This window comes from Odocoileus virginianus, chromosome 3 (genome assembly GCF_023699985.2).
Source record: "Odocoileus virginianus isolate 20LAN1187 ecotype Illinois chromosome 3, Ovbor_1.2, whole genome shotgun sequence".
Lineage (NCBI taxonomy): Eukaryota > Metazoa > Chordata > Mammalia > Artiodactyla > Cervidae > Odocoileus > Odocoileus virginianus.
Window position 1 is genome coordinate 2,526,624 of NC_069676.1, and position 19,427 is coordinate 2,546,050.

Below are 19,427 nucleotides of genomic sequence, written 5' to 3' on the forward strand. Positions count from 1 at the left end.
AAACCATCTCCAAGAAAAAGAAATGCAAAAAGCCAAAAGGGTTGTCTGAGGAGGCCTTATGAATAGCTGAGAAAAAAAGTAAAAGGCAAGGGAGAAAAGGAAAGATACATCCATCTGAATGCAGAGTTCCAAAGAATAGCAAGGAGACAAGAAATTCTTCTAAAGTGAACAGTGCAAAGAAATAGAGGAAAACAATAGAATAGGAAAGAATAGAGATCTCTTCAAGAAAGTTGAGATACCAAGGGAACATTTCATGCAAAGATGGGCTCAATAAAGGACAGAAACAGTATGTACCTAACAGAGGCAGAAGATTCTAAGAAGAGGTGGCAAGAATTCACAGAGGAACTACACAAAAGAGATCTTAATGACACAAATAACTGTGATGGTGTGATCACTCACCTAGAGCCAGACATCCTGGAGTGTGAAATCAAGTGGGCCTTAGGAAGCATAATTACAAACAAAGATAGTGGAGGTGATGGAATTCCAGCTGAGCTATTTCAAATCCTAAAAGATGACGCTGTCAAAGTGCTGCACTCAATATGCCAGCAAATTTGGAAAACTCAGCAGTGGGCACAGGACTGGAAAAGATCAGTTTTCATTCCAATCCCAAAGAAAGGCAATCCAAAAGAATGTTCAAACTACCACACAATTGCACCCATTTCACGTGCTAGCAAAGTAATGCTCAAAATTCTCCAAGCTAGGCTTCAACAGTATGTGAACTGAGAGCTTCCAGATATTCAAGCTGGATTTAGAAAAGGCAGAGGAACCAGAGATCAAATTGCCAACATCCACTGGATCATAAAAAAAGCAAGGGAGTTCCAGAAAAACATCAACTTCTGCTTCATTGACTACACTAAAGCCTTTGACTGTGTGGATCACAACAAACTGTGGAAAATTCTTAAAGAGATGGGAATACCAGACCACCTTACCTGCCTCTTGAGAAATCTGTATGCAGGTCAAGAAGCAACAGTTAGAACTGGTCATGGAGCAACAAACTGGTTCCAATTGGGAAAGGAGTACATCAAGGCTGTATATTGTCACCCTGCTTATTTAACTTGTATGCAGAGTACATCATGCAAAATGCCAGGCTGGATTAACCACAAGCTGGAATCAAGATTGCTGGGAGAAATATCAATAACCTCAGATATGCAGATGACCCTTATGGCAAAAAGGAAAGAGGAACTAAGAGCCTCTTGATGAAAGTGAAAGAGGAGAGTGAAAAAGCTGACTTAAAACTCAACATTCAAAAAACTAAGATCAGGGCATCTGGTCCCATCACTTCATAACAAATGAGGAAACACTGGAAACAGTGACAGACTTTATTTTCTTGGGCTCCAAAATCACTGCAGACAGTGCCTGCAGGCTTGAAATTAGAAGATTCTTGCTTCTTGGAAGAAAAGCTATGACCAACCTAGATAGCATATTAAAAAGCAGACATCACTTTGCCATATAGTCAAAGCTATGGTTTTTCCAGTAGCCATGTACAGATGTGAGAGTTGGACCATAAAGAAGGCTGACTGGTTAAGAATTGATGCATTTGAATTGTGGTGTTTTAGAAGACTCTTGAGAGTCCCTTGGACTGCAAAGAGATCAAAACAGTCAATCCTGAAGGAAATCAATCCTAAATATTCATTGGAAGGACTGATGCTAAAGCTGAACCTCCAATACTTTGGCCACCTGATGGGAAGAGCCAACTCAATAGAAAACAGTCTGATGCTGAGAAAGATTGAAGGCAGGAGGAGAAGGAGACGACAGAGGATGAGATGGTTGGATGGTATCACTGACTCAATGGACATGATTTTGAGCCTACTCCAGGAGGTAGTAAAGGACAGGGAAGCCTGGCGTGCTGCAGTTCATGGGGTTGCAAAGAGTTGGACATGAGCAACTGAACAAAAACAACAAAACTCTTGCCACCTCTTCTCAATCTCTTCTGCTTCTATTAGGTCTTTACCTAATAGTTTTCTGTCTTTTATCATTTCTGTCCTTTATCATGCCCATCTTTGCATGAAATTTTCCCTCGATATCTCCAATTCTCTTAAAGAGATTTCTAGTCTGTGCCATTCTATTGTTTTCTTCTTTTTCTTTGCAACGTTCACTTAAGGAGGCCTTCTTCTCTCTCCTTGCTATTCTTTGGAACTCTGCATTCAGTTGGGTATCTTTCCCTTTCTCCCCTGGCTTTCACATCTCTTCATTTTTCAGCTACTTGTTCGGCCTCCTCAGACAACCACTTTGCCTCTTGTATTTCTTTTTCTTTCAGATGGTTTTGGTCCCTGACTCCTGTATAGTGTTATGAATCTCTGTCCATAGTTCTTCAGGCACTCTGTCAACCAGATCTAAGCCTTTGAATCTACTGGTCGCCTATGTGGTATAATCATAAGGGATTTGATTAGGTCAACCTGAATGGCCTAATGGTTTTCCCTATTTTCTTCAGTTCAAGCCTGAATTTTGCAATAAGGGGATGATGATCTGAGCTGCAGTGAGCTCCAGGTCTTGTTTTTGCTGACCGTATAGAGCTTCTCCATCTTCAGCTGTAAAGAATATAATCAATCTAATTTTGGTATTAACTATCTGATGATGTCCATGTATAGAGCCAAAGAATGTTCAAACTACCCTACAACTGTGCTCATTTCACATGATAGAAAGGTTATGTTCAAAATTATTCAAGCTATGCTTCAGCAGTACATGAACCGAGAACTTTCAGACATAAAAGCTGGGTTTAGAAAAGGCAAAGGAACCAGAGATTAAATTGCCAATATTTCTTGGATCATAGAGAAAACAAGGGAATTTCAGCAAAACATCTACTTATGCTTTTAGAGTATGCTAAAGTCTTTGATTGTGTGGTTCACAACAAGCTGGAAAATTCTTAAAGAGATGGGAATACCAGACCACCTTACCTGTCTCCTAAGAAACCTATATGCAGGTCAAGAAGCAACAGTTAGAAGCAGACATAGAACAACAGACTGGTTCAGAATGGTAAAGGAGTATGCCAAGGCTGTATATTATCACCCTGCTTATTTAATGTATGGGAAATGCCAGGCTGGATAACTCAAGCTGGAATCAAGATTACCAGGAGAAATATCAGCAACCTCAGATATGCGGATAATAACACTGTAATGGCAGAAAGTGAAGAGGCTAGATTAAAATTCAACATTCAAAAAACTAAGATCATGTCATCTGGTCCCATCACTTCATGGCATACAGAAGAGGAAAAAGTGGAAGCAGTGACATATTATATTTTATTGGGCTCCAAAATCACTGTGGATGGTGACTGTAGCTGTGATAATAAAAGACGCTTGCTCCTGGGAGGGAAAGCTGTGACAAACCTAGATAGAGTATTAAATAGCAGAGACATCACTTTGCCGACAGAGGTCCATATAGTAAAAGCAACGGTTTTTCCAGTAGTCATGTATGGATGTGAGAGTTGGACCATAAAGAAGGCTGTTGTTTTTGTTTAGTTGCTGAGTCATGGCTGACTCTTTGCAACTCCATAGTCTGTAGCCTGCCAGGCTCTTCTTTTCATGGGATTCTCCAGATAAGAACACTGGAGTGCGTTGCCATTACTTTCTCCAAAAAGAAAGCTGAGCACTGAAGAATTGATGCTTTTGAGAAGACTCTTGAGAGTCCCTTGGACTGCAAAGAGATCAAACCAGTCAATTCCAAAAGAAATCAACTCTGAATAGTCATTGAAAAGACTGATGCTGAAGCTGAAGTTCCAATACTTGGCCACCTGATATGAAGAACTGACCTATTGGAAAAGACCCTGATGCTGGGAAAGAAAGGCAAAACGAGAAGAGGGTGGCAGAGGACAAAATGGTTATAGATAGCATCACTGACTCAATGGACATGAATCTGAGTAAACTCGGGGAGATGGTGAAGGACAAGGAAGTCTGGCTGCTGCAGTCCATGAGGTCACAGAGTTGGACATGACTTAGCAAGTGAACACACACACTTATCTAGCTACTATGTCTTTTATAAGTTATTAATGCCGTAGCAACTGTATCGACTGTACTACTGTTAATGGTTTTGTTTATTTCTTTCCTTTTTCTGTTTTTACAAATAAATTGATTTAAAATAATTGTGAAATGCTTAAAAACATACTAGACAACAGAATCCAATAATACATTAAAAGGATCATACACCATGATCAGGTGGGATTTATCCCAGGAATATAGACAAATCTTTCAATGTACACAAGTCAATCAGCGTGATAGTCTATGCAGTGATAGACCATATTAACAAATTAAAGAATAAAAGCCACATTCATCTCAATAGATTCAGAGAAAGCTTTTGACAAAATTAAACATCTATCTACTATACTCTCCAGAAAATGAGCATAGAGGAAACCTCAACATAATAAAGGCAATATATAACAAACATCATTTTCAATGGTGAAAAACTGAAAGTATTTCCCCTAATATCAGGAACAAGACAAGGATGTCCATTCTCATCACTCTTAATCAGCATTATTTTGGAAGTCCTTGCCATGGATATTAGAGATGAAAAAGAAATAAAAGGAATCCAAGTTGGAAAAGAAGAAGTAAAACTGTCATTGTTTGCAGATGACAAGATACTATATGTAGAAAATCCTAAGATGCCACCTGAAAACTACTGGACGTAGTGAATTTGGTAAAGTTGTAGGATACAAAATTAATGCATAGAAATTGCGTGCATTCCTACACACTAATAACAAAAGAGCAGAAAGGGAAATTAAGGAAACAACCACACTTACCATCACAACATAAATAATAAAATACCTAGGAATAAAATGACCTCAGAAGACAAAAGACCTGTATTCAGAAAACTATAAAACACTGATGAAAATCAAGGAGGATACAAACAGATGGAGAGAAATATGATGTTCTTGGATTGAAAGAATCAATATAATGAAGATGAGTATATTGCCTAAAGCAAGCTACAGATTCCATGGAATTCCTATCAAATTACCAATGGCATTCTTCATAGAATTAGAACAAAAATTTTTACAATCTGTATGAAAACACCCCAAAGAGCCAAAATAATCTTGAGAAAGATAAATGGAGCTAGAGGATTCAGGCTTCCCAACTTCAAAGTATATTGCAAAGCTATAGTAATCAAGACAGTGTGGTCCTGATACAAAAACAGAGAAATAGATCCATGGTACAGGATAGAAAGCCCAGAAGTTAACCCATGCACCTATGATCACCTAATCTATGATAAAGGAGGCAAAAATAACACAATGGAGAAAAGACAGCCTCTTCAATAAGTGGTGCTGGGAAATCTAGACAGCCACATGTAAAATAATGAAATTAGAATACTCCCTAACATCATACACAAAAACAAACTCAAAATATAAGTCCAGACACTATAAAACTCTTAGAGGAAAACATAGGAAAAAAACACTCTTTGACATAAATCACAGCAAGATCTTTCTTGCAAAGAAGTTCTTGCACCTTCTAGAATAATAAAAATGTAAAAAGAAAAATAAACAAATGGGACCTAATTAAACTTAAAAGTTTTTGCACAGGAAAGGAAACCATGAACAAAATGAAAAGACAGCCCTCAGAATGGGTAAAGGAAAAACAGTGTTAGTCGCTCAGTCATGTTCAACTCTTTGTGACCCTGTGGACTGTAGCCTGCCAGGCTCTCCTGTCCATGGGATTTTCCAGGCCAGAATACTGGAGTAGGTTGCCATTTTCTTCTAGGGATCTTCCAACCCCAGGGGTCGAACCTGACTCTGCTGCATTGCAGTCATGTTTGACTCTGCAATGCCATGGACTATACAGTCCATGGAACTCTCTACACCAGAATACTGGAGTGGGTAGCCTTTCCCTTCTCCAGGGGATCTTCCCAACCCAGTGATTGAACCCAGGTCTCCTTCATTGCAGGTGGATTCTTTACCAGCTGAGCCACAAGGGAGCCCAAGAATACTGGAGTGGGTAGCCTATCCCTTCTCCAGTGGATCTTCCTGACCCAGGAATCAAACTGGGGTCTCCTGCATTGCAGGTGGATTCTTTACCAACTGAGCTATCAGGGAAACCCTCCTGTATTGCAGGCAGATTCTTTATCATCTGAGCCACCAGGGAAACTCCAGCAGAATGGGTAAAAATATTTGCAAATTAAGCAACAGACAAAGGATTAATATATACAAATAGAGCAGAAAGGGAAATTAATATATACAAATATCATCTATACACATATAATTAATATATACAAATAATATCTCCAAAATATACAAACAGCTCATGGAGCTTAACTTCAAAAAATAAAAAAATCCAGCCAAAAAAATGAGTGGAAGACCTAAATAGACATCTCTCCCAAGAAGACATATAGATAGCCAAAAGACACATGAAAAGATGCTGAATATCACTAATTATTAGAGAAATACTAAATCAAAACTACAAGGAGGTATCAATGCACACCAGTCAGAATTGTCATCATCAAAAAGTCCATAAATAATAAATGCTGGAGAGAGTGTGGAGAAAAAAGAAGAATTGGTATAGCCACTATGGAGAACAGTGTGGAGTTTCCTTAAAAAGTTAAACATAGAACTACCATATGACCCAGCAATCCCACTACTGGTTATATACCCTGAGAAAACCATAACTGGAAAAGACATACACACCCCAATGTTCACTGTAGCACTATTTACAATAGCCAGGTCATGGATGCAACCTAGATGTCCACCAACAGATGAATGCATGAGAAGATGTGGTCATATTATACAAGGCCTATTACTCAGCCATAAAAAGGAATGAATGTGAGTCAGCTGAATTGGATGATGAACCCAGAGCCTGCTGTACAGAGTAAAGTAAGTCAAAAGAGAAAAACAAATACTGTATATTGATGTGTATATATATAATACAGCATATATACATATATATACATGTATATATGAGAAAAGTAGAAGGATGTGCACTCAGTTTCCAGAGAGAACACCAAAATTGCAACTAGCTGCTGAACAACCATTGACAGGAGGATGTTGGAACCCACCAAAAAAAGATACCCCATGTCCAAGGACAAAGGAGAAGCCACAGTAAGATGGTAGGAAGGGTGCAGTCATGTTTAAAATCAAACCTCATACTCGCCAAAGACTCTTGGAGGGCACGGACAAAACCTTGTGTGTACCAGAATGCAAGAGAAAGGAGCAGTGACCCCACAAGAGACTCAGCCAGACTTGCCTGTGAGAGTTTGGGAGTCTCCACAGAGGCGTGGGTCAACAGTGGACGGCCTCAGGACCAGGGCATTGGCAGCAGTGGTCCTGGGAGGGGCAGCATGCTGGCGTAAGTCCTCTTGGAGGAGGTCACCATGACCCCTACCGTGGAGCCTAGAGCCTACCATAGAGCCTATAGCCAACCACAGACTACAGATTCTAGGACTGGGCTAGACTCAGGCCAAACCACAGAGAAGGAACACAGCCTCACCCATCAGCAGAAAACTGCATAAAGATTTACTGAGCATCACCTTACCCACCAGAGCAAGACCCAGTTTTCCCCACAAGTCCCTCCCATCAGGAAGCTTGCACAAGACTTTTGTCCTCGTCGGTCAGAGGGCAGACAGAATGAAAACTGCAATCACAGAAAACTAACCAAAATGATCACATGGATCAGAGCCTCCTTGGGTAACTCAATGAAACTATGAGCCAGGCCATGTTGGGCCACCCAAGACAGATAGGTCATGGTAGAGAGTTCTGATAAAATGTGGTCCACTGGAGAAGGGAATGGCAAACCACTTCAGCATTCTTGCCTTGAGAACCCCATGAATAGTATGAAAAGGCAAAAAGATAGGACACTGAATAATGAGACCCGACCCCCACCCCCAGGTCAGTAGGAGCCCAATGTGTTGCTGGAGGAGAGTGGAGAAATAGCTCCAGAAGGAATGAAGAGGCTGAGCGAAAGCAAAAATGACACCCAGGTGTGCGTGTGTCTGGTGGTGAAAGTAAAGTCTGATGCTGTAAAGAACAACACTGCATAGGAACCTGGAATGTTAGGTCCATGAATCAAGGTAACTTGGAAGTGGTCACACAGGAGATGGCAAGAGTGAACATCAACTTGTTAGGAATCAGTGAACTAAAATGGACGGGATGGTCAAATTTAATTCAGATGACCATTATATCTACTACTGTGGGAATTCCTTAGATGAAATGCCAGGTGAACAGAATGAAGGCAAAACCACGTGATCATCTTAAGTGATTCAGAAGGAGCATTTGATGTAATCTAGTACCCTTTTCATGATACACTCAACAGATTAGGAATAGAAGACAATCTCCTTAACCTGATAAAGGGAAGTTATGAAAAATTCACAACTAGCATCATATACTCAATGGTTAAAAACTAAAAGCTTTCCCTCTAAGATCAGGAAGAAGACAAGGGTACCCACTCTCATTGCTCATATTCAACATAGTACTGGAAGTGCTAGCCAGAGCAATTAGGCAAGAAAAAGAAAGAAAAGGCATCCAAAGTGGAAAGCAAGAAGCAAAAACATTTCTATTCACAGATGATTTGATCTCATATATAGAAAATTCTAAAGAATCTACACAAACTCTCACAGCTAATGAAAAAAATTAATCAAATTTGCAGGATACAGGATCAAAACACAAAAATCAATTGTACTTCTATACATAGTGAACAATTTGAAAAGGAAGTGAATGAAATGATTTCAGTTATAATAGCTTCAAAAGAATAAAATACTTAGGAATGCATTAACCAAAGATGCATAAGACTCATTCACTGAAAACTATAAAACACTGCTAAAAATTTAAGGAAGACCTAAATAAATGGAAAAATCCCATGTCCACGGATTAGAAAACAATAGTGTTAAAATGGTAATACTTCTCAAACTAATATACAGATTCAATGCAATCTCCATTAAAATTCAAAAAATCTTTTTTTTTTTTTTTGCAGAAATGAAAAAACAACCCTAAAATTCATATGGAATCGTAAGGGATTCTCCAAAAGCCAAAACAATCAAAGCCGAAGCAATCGTAAAATAAAAATAAAGTTTGAGAACTTATACTTCCCAACTCTAAAGCATACTATAAAACTATAGAAATCAAAATAGTGTCATATTGGAAGAATGGTAGACATATAGACCAATGGAATAGAATTGAAAGTCCAGCAATAAACCCAGACATCCATGGACAATTGATTTTCAAGCAGGGTGCCAAGACTATTCAATAGGGGAAAGACTAGAACAGATGGTGCTGAAATAATTGGTTTCCCACATGCAAAAGAATTAAGCTGGACCCTTACTTCTCACTATATACAAAAATTCACTAAAAATAGACCAAATACCTAAATGTAAGAAGTAACACTATGAAACTCTTAGGAGAAAACACAAGTGTAAAACTTCATAACTGTAGATTAAGCAATGTTTACTTTGATATGATATCTAAATAGGCAGATTGAATGTCATCAAAATTTAAAACTTCTGTACATCAAAGGACCCTGTCATAAAAGTGAAAAGACAATCTATAAAGGAAGAAGATATTTGAAAATTATATTTCTGATAAGTGTCCAGTGTTGGATATATAAAGAACTCTGACAACTCAACAATAGAAACACAAACAACGCAATTAAAAACTGGGCAACGGACTTGCATAGACATGTCTCCAAAGAAGATATTCAGATGTTCAACAATCCCATGAAAAGATGCTCAACATCATTAGTCATCAGGGATGTGCAAATAAAAATTACAATGAGATATAACTTCAGATCCACTGAGAGGGCTAAAGAAAAAAAAAAAAAGAGAGAATAACAAACTTTGGCAAAAATGTGGAGAAACTGGAACCCTCTTGTGTTGCTGGTGGGAGAGCAAAATGGTGCAGTTGCTGCGGAAAAAGAGTTTGGTAATTCCTCGAAACAGAATTACTATGCAATTCTCCTTCTAGGAATATATCCAGAAGAATTGAAAAACAGGTGTTCAGATACTTGAAACATCAGCATTATTCACAACAGCCAAAAAAAAGGCTTGAAACAAACTAACTGTCCTCTAACAAATGAATGGATAAATAAAATGTGATCCATCCATACAATGGAATATAATTCAGCCATAAAAAGGAATAAAGTACCAAAACATGCTTCAGGTGGATGCATCTTGGAAACATTATGCTCAGTGAAAGAAGCCTCTCTCCCTCTTCTCTTTTTCTCTTTCCCTCCCTCTTTCCTCACTTGCTGGAGGGCCCAGCCACTGCATTTAAGGGAACCCAGGTCATGTGCAGAAGCAGCAGGGGCCACCAGGCATGTAAGAGAGATGAAAACCAGCTCATCTCTCTCTCTCTCTCATTAGCAGAGACCAGCCCTGCCTACTGCATCTCCCCACATCTGCAGATGCTGGGACCGACAACACATGATTATTATTGTTTAAGCTACTATGTCTTGTGCAAATTTGCTCTTCACCAAGAGTTAACCAACACCCAGCCTGCCAGATCTTCCTCTTCTTCCCTGGCTCCAGGACCCTGGATAACTTCGGCTGTGTGCGTCTGTGATCCCCAACCCTCACCCCTTTTTGTGTTTTCTGTTTGTTTTTGTATTTTCTCTCTAAGACCTGCCTGAAGTTTTGGCTCCTTCAGGAAAACTGCAGTGGTTAATCCTGTCCCCGTGGAATTGTGTAACTGTTTGTTGGGAATGGGGAAGCAGGAGGAATCTCTGTGTGATCCTATACCCTTCCCAAACTCCAGGCGGACACTCCAGAGTGGGTGAGCATTGGAAAGGACCCACATGGGAGATCCCTATAGTAATGAGCATGGCCCCTTACTCAAGTGCCATTCCTATGCTTGAGCACAAGTGAGAAACAGAGGCAGAAAAGAAACGACCTGGCTTGTGCCCACTCCCACTGAGGGGGGAAGCTGGATTGAGCCCTGCTGCATCCACATCCCTGGGCTGCCACCTCTGCCTGGTTAGCCATGACGGGTACCACGTGTACCTTTGTCCAGCACGGGGCCAAAGATGGCCAGGCTGTTGTTGATAGTGGTGCAATTCCAACGGCGGCCTCGGAACTGGTGTTGGCACTCCTGGATGCTGATTTTGATGCCCTCTGCCACGCTGGGCATGATCTCCACGTAGTTCCGGCAGAAACGCAGCTGCTTGGGTACTAAGCCTGGGATGCTGGCACAGAGGATGGGCTGTGTCCCCAGGGAAGAGTACTGGGGTCCAACAGCCAGGGACCTGGGGGAGGAGCACAAGGAGGCCTGGTTAGTAGGGGAAGTGCCCTTCTGGCCCATGAACCGGGAGCAGGAGTCAGGCCTGTCTTAGGGTGAACTTTCTTTGGAGGATGCACACAGGCCTTTTCCTTCCAGATACTTGAGCATTCCAGGGCAAGATGTGCTTCTACCACTGAGGAAGCCTGTCCCTATCCTGTACCTGAGACTTAGCACAAGACATCATGACGTGCACATGGATTGACAGAAAAGAGATCAAGGAAGTGGTGGAGGCTTCCCTGCTTCTCTGCACAACTGCAGAGGGCCTGGCCCCAGTGGGGTGGAGACAGCAGCACCCTGAAACTGTTCAGGAACACAGAGAACAGAACTCAAGGATACAGGTGATGCTGAGTCAGTACAGGGGCTGCCCAGAGGAGGTGCTGCTGGGTCTGTGGCAGGAGGACAATCACTTCTAGAGCATGCTGTTGTTGTTCAGTAGCTAAGTCATGTCCAGCTCAGGTACTACAGCATGCTGGGCTTCCCTGTCCTTCACTGTCTCCTGGAGTTGCCCAAGTTCATGTCCATTGAGTCAATGATGCTATCTAACCATCTTATCATCTGCCATCCTCTTCTCCCCCTACCCTCAATTTTTCCCAGTGTCAGGGTCTTTTCCAGTGAGTCAGCTCTTCGCATCAGGTGGCCAAGCATTGGAGCTTTAGCATCAGTCCTTCCAATGAATATTTATGATTGATTTCCTTTAGGATCGACTGGTTTGATCTCCTTGGAGTCCAAGGGACTCTAAATAGTCTTCTCCAACACCACAATTTGAAGGCATCAATTCTTCAGTGCTCAGTTTTTCTTATAGTCCAACTCTCACATCTGTACATGACCACTGGAAAAACCATAGCTTTGACTATATGGACTGTTGTCAACAAGGTGACGTCTTTGTTCTTTAATGCTGTCTAGGTTTGTCATAGCTTTCCTTTCAAGGAGCAAGTGTCTTTCAATTTCATGGCTGCAGTCCCCGTCCGCAGTGATTTTGGAGCCCAAGAAAGGAAAATCTATCACTGCTTCCACTTTCCCCCCTTCTGTATGCCATGAAGTGATGGGACCGGATGCCATGATCTTAGTTTTTTGAATGTTGAATTTGAAGCCAGTTTTTTCACTCTCATCTTCATCAAGAGGCTCTTCAGTTCTCTTCTTTCTGCTGTTAGAGTGGAGTTAGAGATGGGGCACCCTGGAGGAAGGCATGACAACCCACTTCAGTAATCTTGTTGGAGAATCCCATGGACAGAGCAGCCTGGTGGGCTACAGTCCATGGGGTCACCAAGAGTCAGACATGACTGAAGCGACTTAGCATGCACGCACACACATAGAGATGGGGCACAGCACTGGGTAAATAAATCATATAGGTGAAAACCACTGCTGAACTCATGCTCACCATTCCAGCAAGCTTTTGGCTATTTACTTAACAGATATCAAAGCAGATGCACACAATAAAATGTGCTTAAGAATATTCACAGGGCTGTGATCATCAGAGAAAAACTTGGAAACCACCAAAGGATGCATCCACAGAAGCGTGGATGAACAGACAGTGTTTACTCTTGCAGTGGAATGCTACATGGAAATAGAGAGGAGTGGCCTGCTGGTGCAAAGGTCAGAGATCTCCCTGGCAGGGAGCTTAAGCGACACCTGATACGGTGTGGGTGACCACGATTCTGCTGATGGAGACCAAGGCCCAGCAACACTGTGGATAGGTACAGAAATCAGGGTAGTTTCCTCATTCTCTTGGGAGGTCTGGCCTGACCAAAAGGCGGTATGAGAAAACATATCTCAGGCTGTGCTTGGCCAAATGGTTCCCACTCACCACATGTGCCTGTTTAATTTAAGCAAAATGACAAAAAATGAGAGAAAAATTTGGTTTCTTAGTCACACTAGCTATACATGATCTGTGGTTACCATGTTGGATGGTTAGATATAAGAACATTTCGGTCACTGTGGAAAGTTCTACTGGACTGCTAGGGTCTAGGGTGAAGGAAGTGCTCTGTGTTTGATGGGGCTGTTGGTTACACCCATGTTTATGTGTCACAACTGACTGAAATGTGGTCATGTTACTATTTGTGATTTTTGTTCAGTCGCTCAGTCGTGCCCGACTCTTTGCAACTCTATGGACTGCAGCATGTCAGGCTTCCCTGTCCTTAACTATCTCCTGGAGTTTGCTCAAACTCATGTCCATTGAGTCAATGATGCCATCCAACCATCTCATCCTCTGTCGTCCCCTTCTCCTCCTGCCCTCAATCTTTCCCAGCATCAGAGTCTTCTCTAATGAGTCAGCTCTTTGCATCAGGTGGCCAAAGTATTGGAGCTTCAGCTTCAGCATCAGTCCTTCCAATGAATATTCAGGGTTGATTTCCTCTAGGATGGACAGGTTTGATTACTCCTTGATTTCAGAGGTTCTTCCTCTGAACCTTTCCTTCAGAGGGAAAGAGCTTCCCCAATCCCACAGTGACACGTTGTTGTACCTGCCCAATCTGATGGATAACCCATGGTTCTGCCATCTGTGGGAGCATCTGTGTTTGTAGTGGGGTGATGGGCTCTTGTCGGCAGAGCTCTGCTTGGTTCCTGTGTCTCAATGCGTCCTTCACCCCTGGGTGGAAACTCCATGTGAACGACTGTGTGGCCGCTGCTCTTTTTCAGGGCCATCTGTTGAAGCCTGCCTCCCATCAACCACGGATATCACAAAGGCTCTTCAGGGTGTCTCAGGGTCATGAAAGTGTTCAGGATGGTAGGAGAAGACCAACGCACAGGAGGCCCTGTGGACCTAGGGGGACCACTGGGTGTGGGGTGGCTCTGTGCTTTCTTACTTGGTCCCCGGAGATCTGCTCACTCTCTTGGCACAGTGGTACCGGTGTTGGCCATGTTCACCTGGCCTTTAACCTCAGCACTCTCTCCTCCTCCTCTGAGAGCCCCATCTCCTCCTCCCAGTGGGGTTTCTGGTGGGGTGTGTCCCAGACCCAGACTGACCCCTCTGCCTGGCAAGGTGGTCCCTGCTTATCTGGTAGGTTTCTCTGGTGGGATTCAGGTGGAAATGTCTGTTTCCCTTTCCTTTATTTGGTGGGTGACTTTGTAAACATTTCAGCTGGGCCCCCAGAGGTTCCTCTTGTTCAGCATCTCCTCTCTCCTGGAGGGTTAGGCGCCCCTAAGAACATGGGACAAAGGTTTCTGTGCTCCTTAGCAAGCCACACACCAGCACTATGATGCTTGCAGTAAATCCTACTCTGAGTCCAACCCAGATCCATCCATCTGTGGTGAGAATGAGAGGAAACAGGAATCACCCTCTCTCAGAGAAACAAACCTACCCTCTGGAGATACAAATCAGACCCTAACATCTTTCACTCTTTGTCTCCAAAATCTCCAGAGGCCACCTTGCCTCGAGGCACACAGCCCACGCCCTTCAGCACCTGGAGACACCTCATTGGATGACCCAGAGAGAACACTTCCTCATTCCGCACAGTCCTGTGAGATCTGTCCACCTCCATCCTCTCACTCTGCCAGCCCCCTGCTCCTGCCGCACCAGGCTCTGGGCACAGTTCCTGTCTCCATCCATCTCTCAGTCAATGTGGGACTTTGTCATAAGCATCTGTGTGGCCACAGTTCCGTTCAGTTGCTCAGTCATGTCCGACTCTTTGCGACCCCATGGACTGCAGCACGCCAGGCCTCTCTGTCCATCACCAGCTCCCGGAGTTTACTCAAACTCATGTCCATTGAGTCAGTGATGCCATCCAACCATCTCATCCTCTGTCATCCTGTTCTCTCGCCTTCAATCTTTTCCAGCATCAGGGTCTTTTCAAATGAGTCAGCTCTTCACATCAGGTGGCCAAAGTATTAGACTTTCAGCTTCAGCATCAGTCCTTCCAATGAACACCCAGGACTGATCTCCTTTAGGATGGACTGGTTGGATCTCCTTGCTGTCCAAGGGACTCCCAAGAGTCTTCTCCAACACCACAGTTCAAAAGCATCAATTCTTTGGCACTCAGCTTTCCTTATAGTCCAACTCTCACATCCATACATGACTACTGGGAAAACCATAGCCTTGACTAGACGGACCTTTGTTGGCAAAGGAATGTCTCTGCTTTTTAATATGCTGTCTAGGTTGGTCATACATTTTCCTCCAAGGAGCAAGCATCTTTTAATTTCATGGCTGCAGTCACCATCTGCAGTGATTTTGGAGCCCCAAAAGATAAAGTCTGCCACTGTTTCCACTGTTTCTGTATCTATTTGCCATGAAGTGATGGGACCAGATGCCATGATATTAGTTTTCTGAATGTTGAGCTTTACACCAACTTTTTCACTCTCCTCCTTCACTTTCATCAAGAGGCTCTTTAGTTCTTCTTTGCTTTCTGCCATAAGGGTGGTGTCATCTGCATATCTGAGGTTATTGATATTTCTCCCAGCAATCTTGATTCCAGCTTGTGCTTCCTCCAGCCCAGTGTTTCTCATGATGTACTCTGCATATAAATTAAATAAGCAGGGTGACAATATACAGCCTTGACGTACTCCTTTCTCTATTTGGAACCAGTCTGTTGTTCCATGTCCAGTTCTGTTACTTCCTGACCTGCATACAGATTTCTTAAGAGGCAGGTCAAGTTGTCTGGTATTCCTATCTCTTTAAGAATTTTCCAGTTTGTGGTGATCCACACAGTCAAAGGCTTTGGCATAGTCAATAAACAGAAGCACATGTTTTTCTGGCACTCTCTTGCTTTTTCGATGATCCAGCGGATGTTGGCAATTTGATGTCTGGTTCCTCTGCCTTTTCTGAAACCAGCTCGAACATCTGGAAGTTCACAGTTCACATACTGTTGAAGCCTGGCTTGAAGACTTTTAAGAATTACTTGACTAGCGTGTGAATGAGTACAATTGTATGGCAGTTTGAGCATTCTTTGGGATTGCCTTTCTTAGGGATTGGAATGAAAACTGACCTTTTCCAGTCCTGTGGCCACTGCTGACTTTTCCAAATTTGCTGGCATATTGAGTGCAGCACTTTCACAGCATCATCTTTTAGGATTTGAAATAGCTCAGCTGGAATTCCATCACCTCCACTAGCTTTGTTCATAGTGATGCTTCCTAAGGCCCACTTGACTTCACACTCTAGGATGTCTGGCTCTAGGTGAGTGATCATACCATCATGATTATTTGGGTTGTGAAGACCTTTTTTGTATAGTTCTTCTGTGTATTCTTGAAGGAGAATATCCCATGTGGAGTAGGAGATACCCCGCGCCCAAGGGCAAAGGAGAAGCCCCAGCAAGATGGTAGGAGGGGCGAAATCATGTTTAGAATCAAACCCCATTCCTGCCAGAGACGCTCAGAGGGCTCAAACAAACCTTGTGTGCACCAGGACCCAGGGACCCCACAGGGGCTGAGACAGAACTCTGTGGTTACACAGAGTCACGTTTATCTCCCACAATCCCCCTGCCCTCCTGTGTGAGCGTCACCCTCTACACCTCTCCACTGCAGCACTTATGTAGTTGTATATTCAGTTAGCCGGCTGAGGAGAGGGCAACTTTTTGAAGTCTTGAACACAGGGTTTCCCAAGTTTGGTATCGTGTCATCCTGTGTCCATTCTGCCCACCATTTCTGGGCAACCTTTATCCTCGGCTTGCTCTTCCTTCCTGATCAAATGCATCTCTCATGAGTTAAAACCTATCTTTCCCTGGGGAATTTCCATGACACCATGCATCCACGTGCTCAAGTGGAGCTGAGCCTTCTTTTCATGGGTGGCCATCTCAAGTGCCCCCATTTCTAGGGAAGACCTGAAGCCTCCAAACCAGACTCCTGGTCTCCTGGGTCCCTCCTACATCTGTGCCTTAATATCTGACACTCCTCCCTGGGTGCCGTCTCCATCCTATACATCTTCATGCCTTGATGAGACAAAACCCAGCCATAATCTCACAGCGGATATCACAGACATCCCCATGGCCCTGCTTGAGTCTGTATTCCTGGAGTGGCATTCCAATTGTGGGGTTGGCCTGTTCCCTCACTTGTTCCTTCGTTACCTGCAGAGCCTACTGAATCCTGGGTGCCTGGCCAGGCCTGACCCTCCCCAGCTTTCTCCCACCCCCATCCCAGAGTCTGGGACCCCAAGGTTTTCGGAAAGGGCAGCCCCCTTCTCTCACCCAGCTGTGAGGTCTCTCCTCTCTGGGAAGTATTCTGTGATCTGAGCCTCCTTGTCCTGCACAGACGGCTCTGAGTGGAGACTGCAGGGGCTGCCGTGTCTCTCTGGGACCCTGTGCTGACCGAGGTGTTTAGCTTCCCGATGGACCAGTACGGGCCGAATGCACAGATGGGAGGATGGGGGGAAGCTGGCACTTGGACTGAGACGTGGCATGCAGGCCAGGGTCAGCGGTCTCTGCTCTTGAGGGCACCCAGTGGGCAGGGTGAGGACTTCAGGGTGGAAACGATGGGCCAGCTCTGCCCACTCCAGGCTGAGTTCAGATGTCCAAGACGGGTTCGTGTGGGTCAGCGGGTGAGGTAGACTGTGTCTAACCCGCATGCCCTCTGCTACTCTCAGTCTGAGCTTTTGTGGATAACCTCCCACTTCCCTGGTGGCTTAGGCGGTAAAGAATCCACCTGCAATGCAGGAGACCTGGGTTTGATTCCTGGATTGGGAGGATCCCCCAGAGAAAAGAGTGGAAACCCACTCCAGTATTCTTGCCTGGAGACCCATGGACAGAGGAGCCTGGCGAGCTAGAGTCCGTGGGATCGCGAAGAGTCAGACACAACTGAGCAACTAACAGTTCACTTCACTTCCCACTTATAAATCAGAGCGCGAAACTCCCCGGACCTCAGTTTCCTTCAGAACATTGTCACCTCCACCACCTACCCAAGTGACTTCAGCCAATTTCTGTGCCCTCCCGCCCACTGAGCCATCCCTGTCTTGGCCCCGGTGACCACTCTGCCTATATCGGCATATGTGGCTGGCTCTGACTGCTCCTGGCTCAGGCTGGCCATCCGTTTCCACCGTGTGGTACCTCTCACAGTGATCTTGAATGTCTTCGCCTCCCACCTTTGCCCAGCATCATTCTCTGACTCCACTTGGCACAAGCAGGGTGTAACTTGGAACTGGCGGCATAAGTTTCGGATGACAACCTCTGTAAAGAGCGGGGGGACTCATGGGGAGGGGGCCACGAGAACTGAACAGCCAGGTGGCCCTGTGAAGCCAGCAGGTGGAACACAGGGTGAGAGCTAGGTTGGGGAAGACTCAGGGCTCTGGCTCAGGGCCCTTCAGCAGCTGCTACTGTGCTTCCATAGCTTGGAGTCCACCTCTGCTAGCCTGGCTGGTCACTCACCAGGCTCCTTCTGCCTCAGGCAAAGACAGGGCTGCTGTGGCCAGTTCTGGAGGCCTCGATGGCGTTGCCAGGCCAGAGAGAGCGCTGTCGGGGCCAGGCTAGTGGTTTTCAATCTATGTTCCTCAGCACACCCAGGACTCCCAGCAGAGGTGCCTCAGAGGCCAGCAGGTCAGGTGGGGCTGGGACCAACTGCCTTGTTTGCCTGGGACTAAAGGGGCTTCCATTTTTTAAAAAAAGGACTTATGTTTGGTTGCGCCGGGTCTTCGTTGTTCTGAGCGGGCTTTCCCTCATTGCAGCAAGTGGGGGCCACTGTCTAGTTACAGTGTGTGGGTTTCTCACCGCAGTGCCTTCTCTTGCTGGGCTCCAGGGTGAGCAGGCTTCCTGAACTGCAGCTCGTGAGCTCTGGAGTGCTGGCTCAGTAGCTGCGGAGCAATGGTCTACCTGCTCTGCGGCATGTGCGATCCTCCTGGACCAGGGATTGAACTGGTGTAGCCTGCATTGCAAACTGGATTTTTAACCATTGGGCCACCAGGGATTTTTTAAGCAGGAATGAGCTGTCACTCCAGGTGAGGCTGCCCTGATCAGCTCTGGCTCTTCCACCCTGTGATTCAGGATGTTTTGCACCCATCTGTTCCACATTTTGATGCTCCACATGAGATGTGATTTGCAAACAAATGTCGAACTCTAGTTGATGATGAGCCAGCCAAAGTATTCAGGGAAAGAGTGGACTGAGGTCACATAAAAACACGCAATGAATAGGTGGGTGAATAGAAGGGATAGTGAGGTATGGAATACACTGGGTCAAGCAGAATGTGCATTGTGGGTACATAGGTGTTCTTTGTTCAAGTCCTGCATCTTTTTGGATGTTTGAACACTTCCTGATGGAACATTAGGGTAGGGTTTGCCCTTCATGGCTCTGGTCTTGGAGCCTTTCTGAAGGGGACTGGCTCCTGAGGTGTGTGGTGTTC

The 19,427-nt window shown here is 44.3% G+C and overlaps 1 protein-coding gene across 1 annotated transcript in view; it reads right to left on the reverse strand.

Annotated features, from left to right (window-relative positions):
- Positions 1 to 19,427, reverse strand: part of WNT3A (Wnt family member 3A) — a 66,825-nt gene that overhangs the window by 32,528 nt on the left and 14,870 nt on the right. Inside the window, exon 2 of the mRNA XM_020899425.2 lies at positions 10,900 to 11,141. Within this exon, the coding sequence (XP_020755084.1) occupies positions 10,900 to 11,141 (242 nt within the window). The remainder of the gene's footprint in view (positions 1 to 10,899; positions 11,142 to 19,427) is intronic.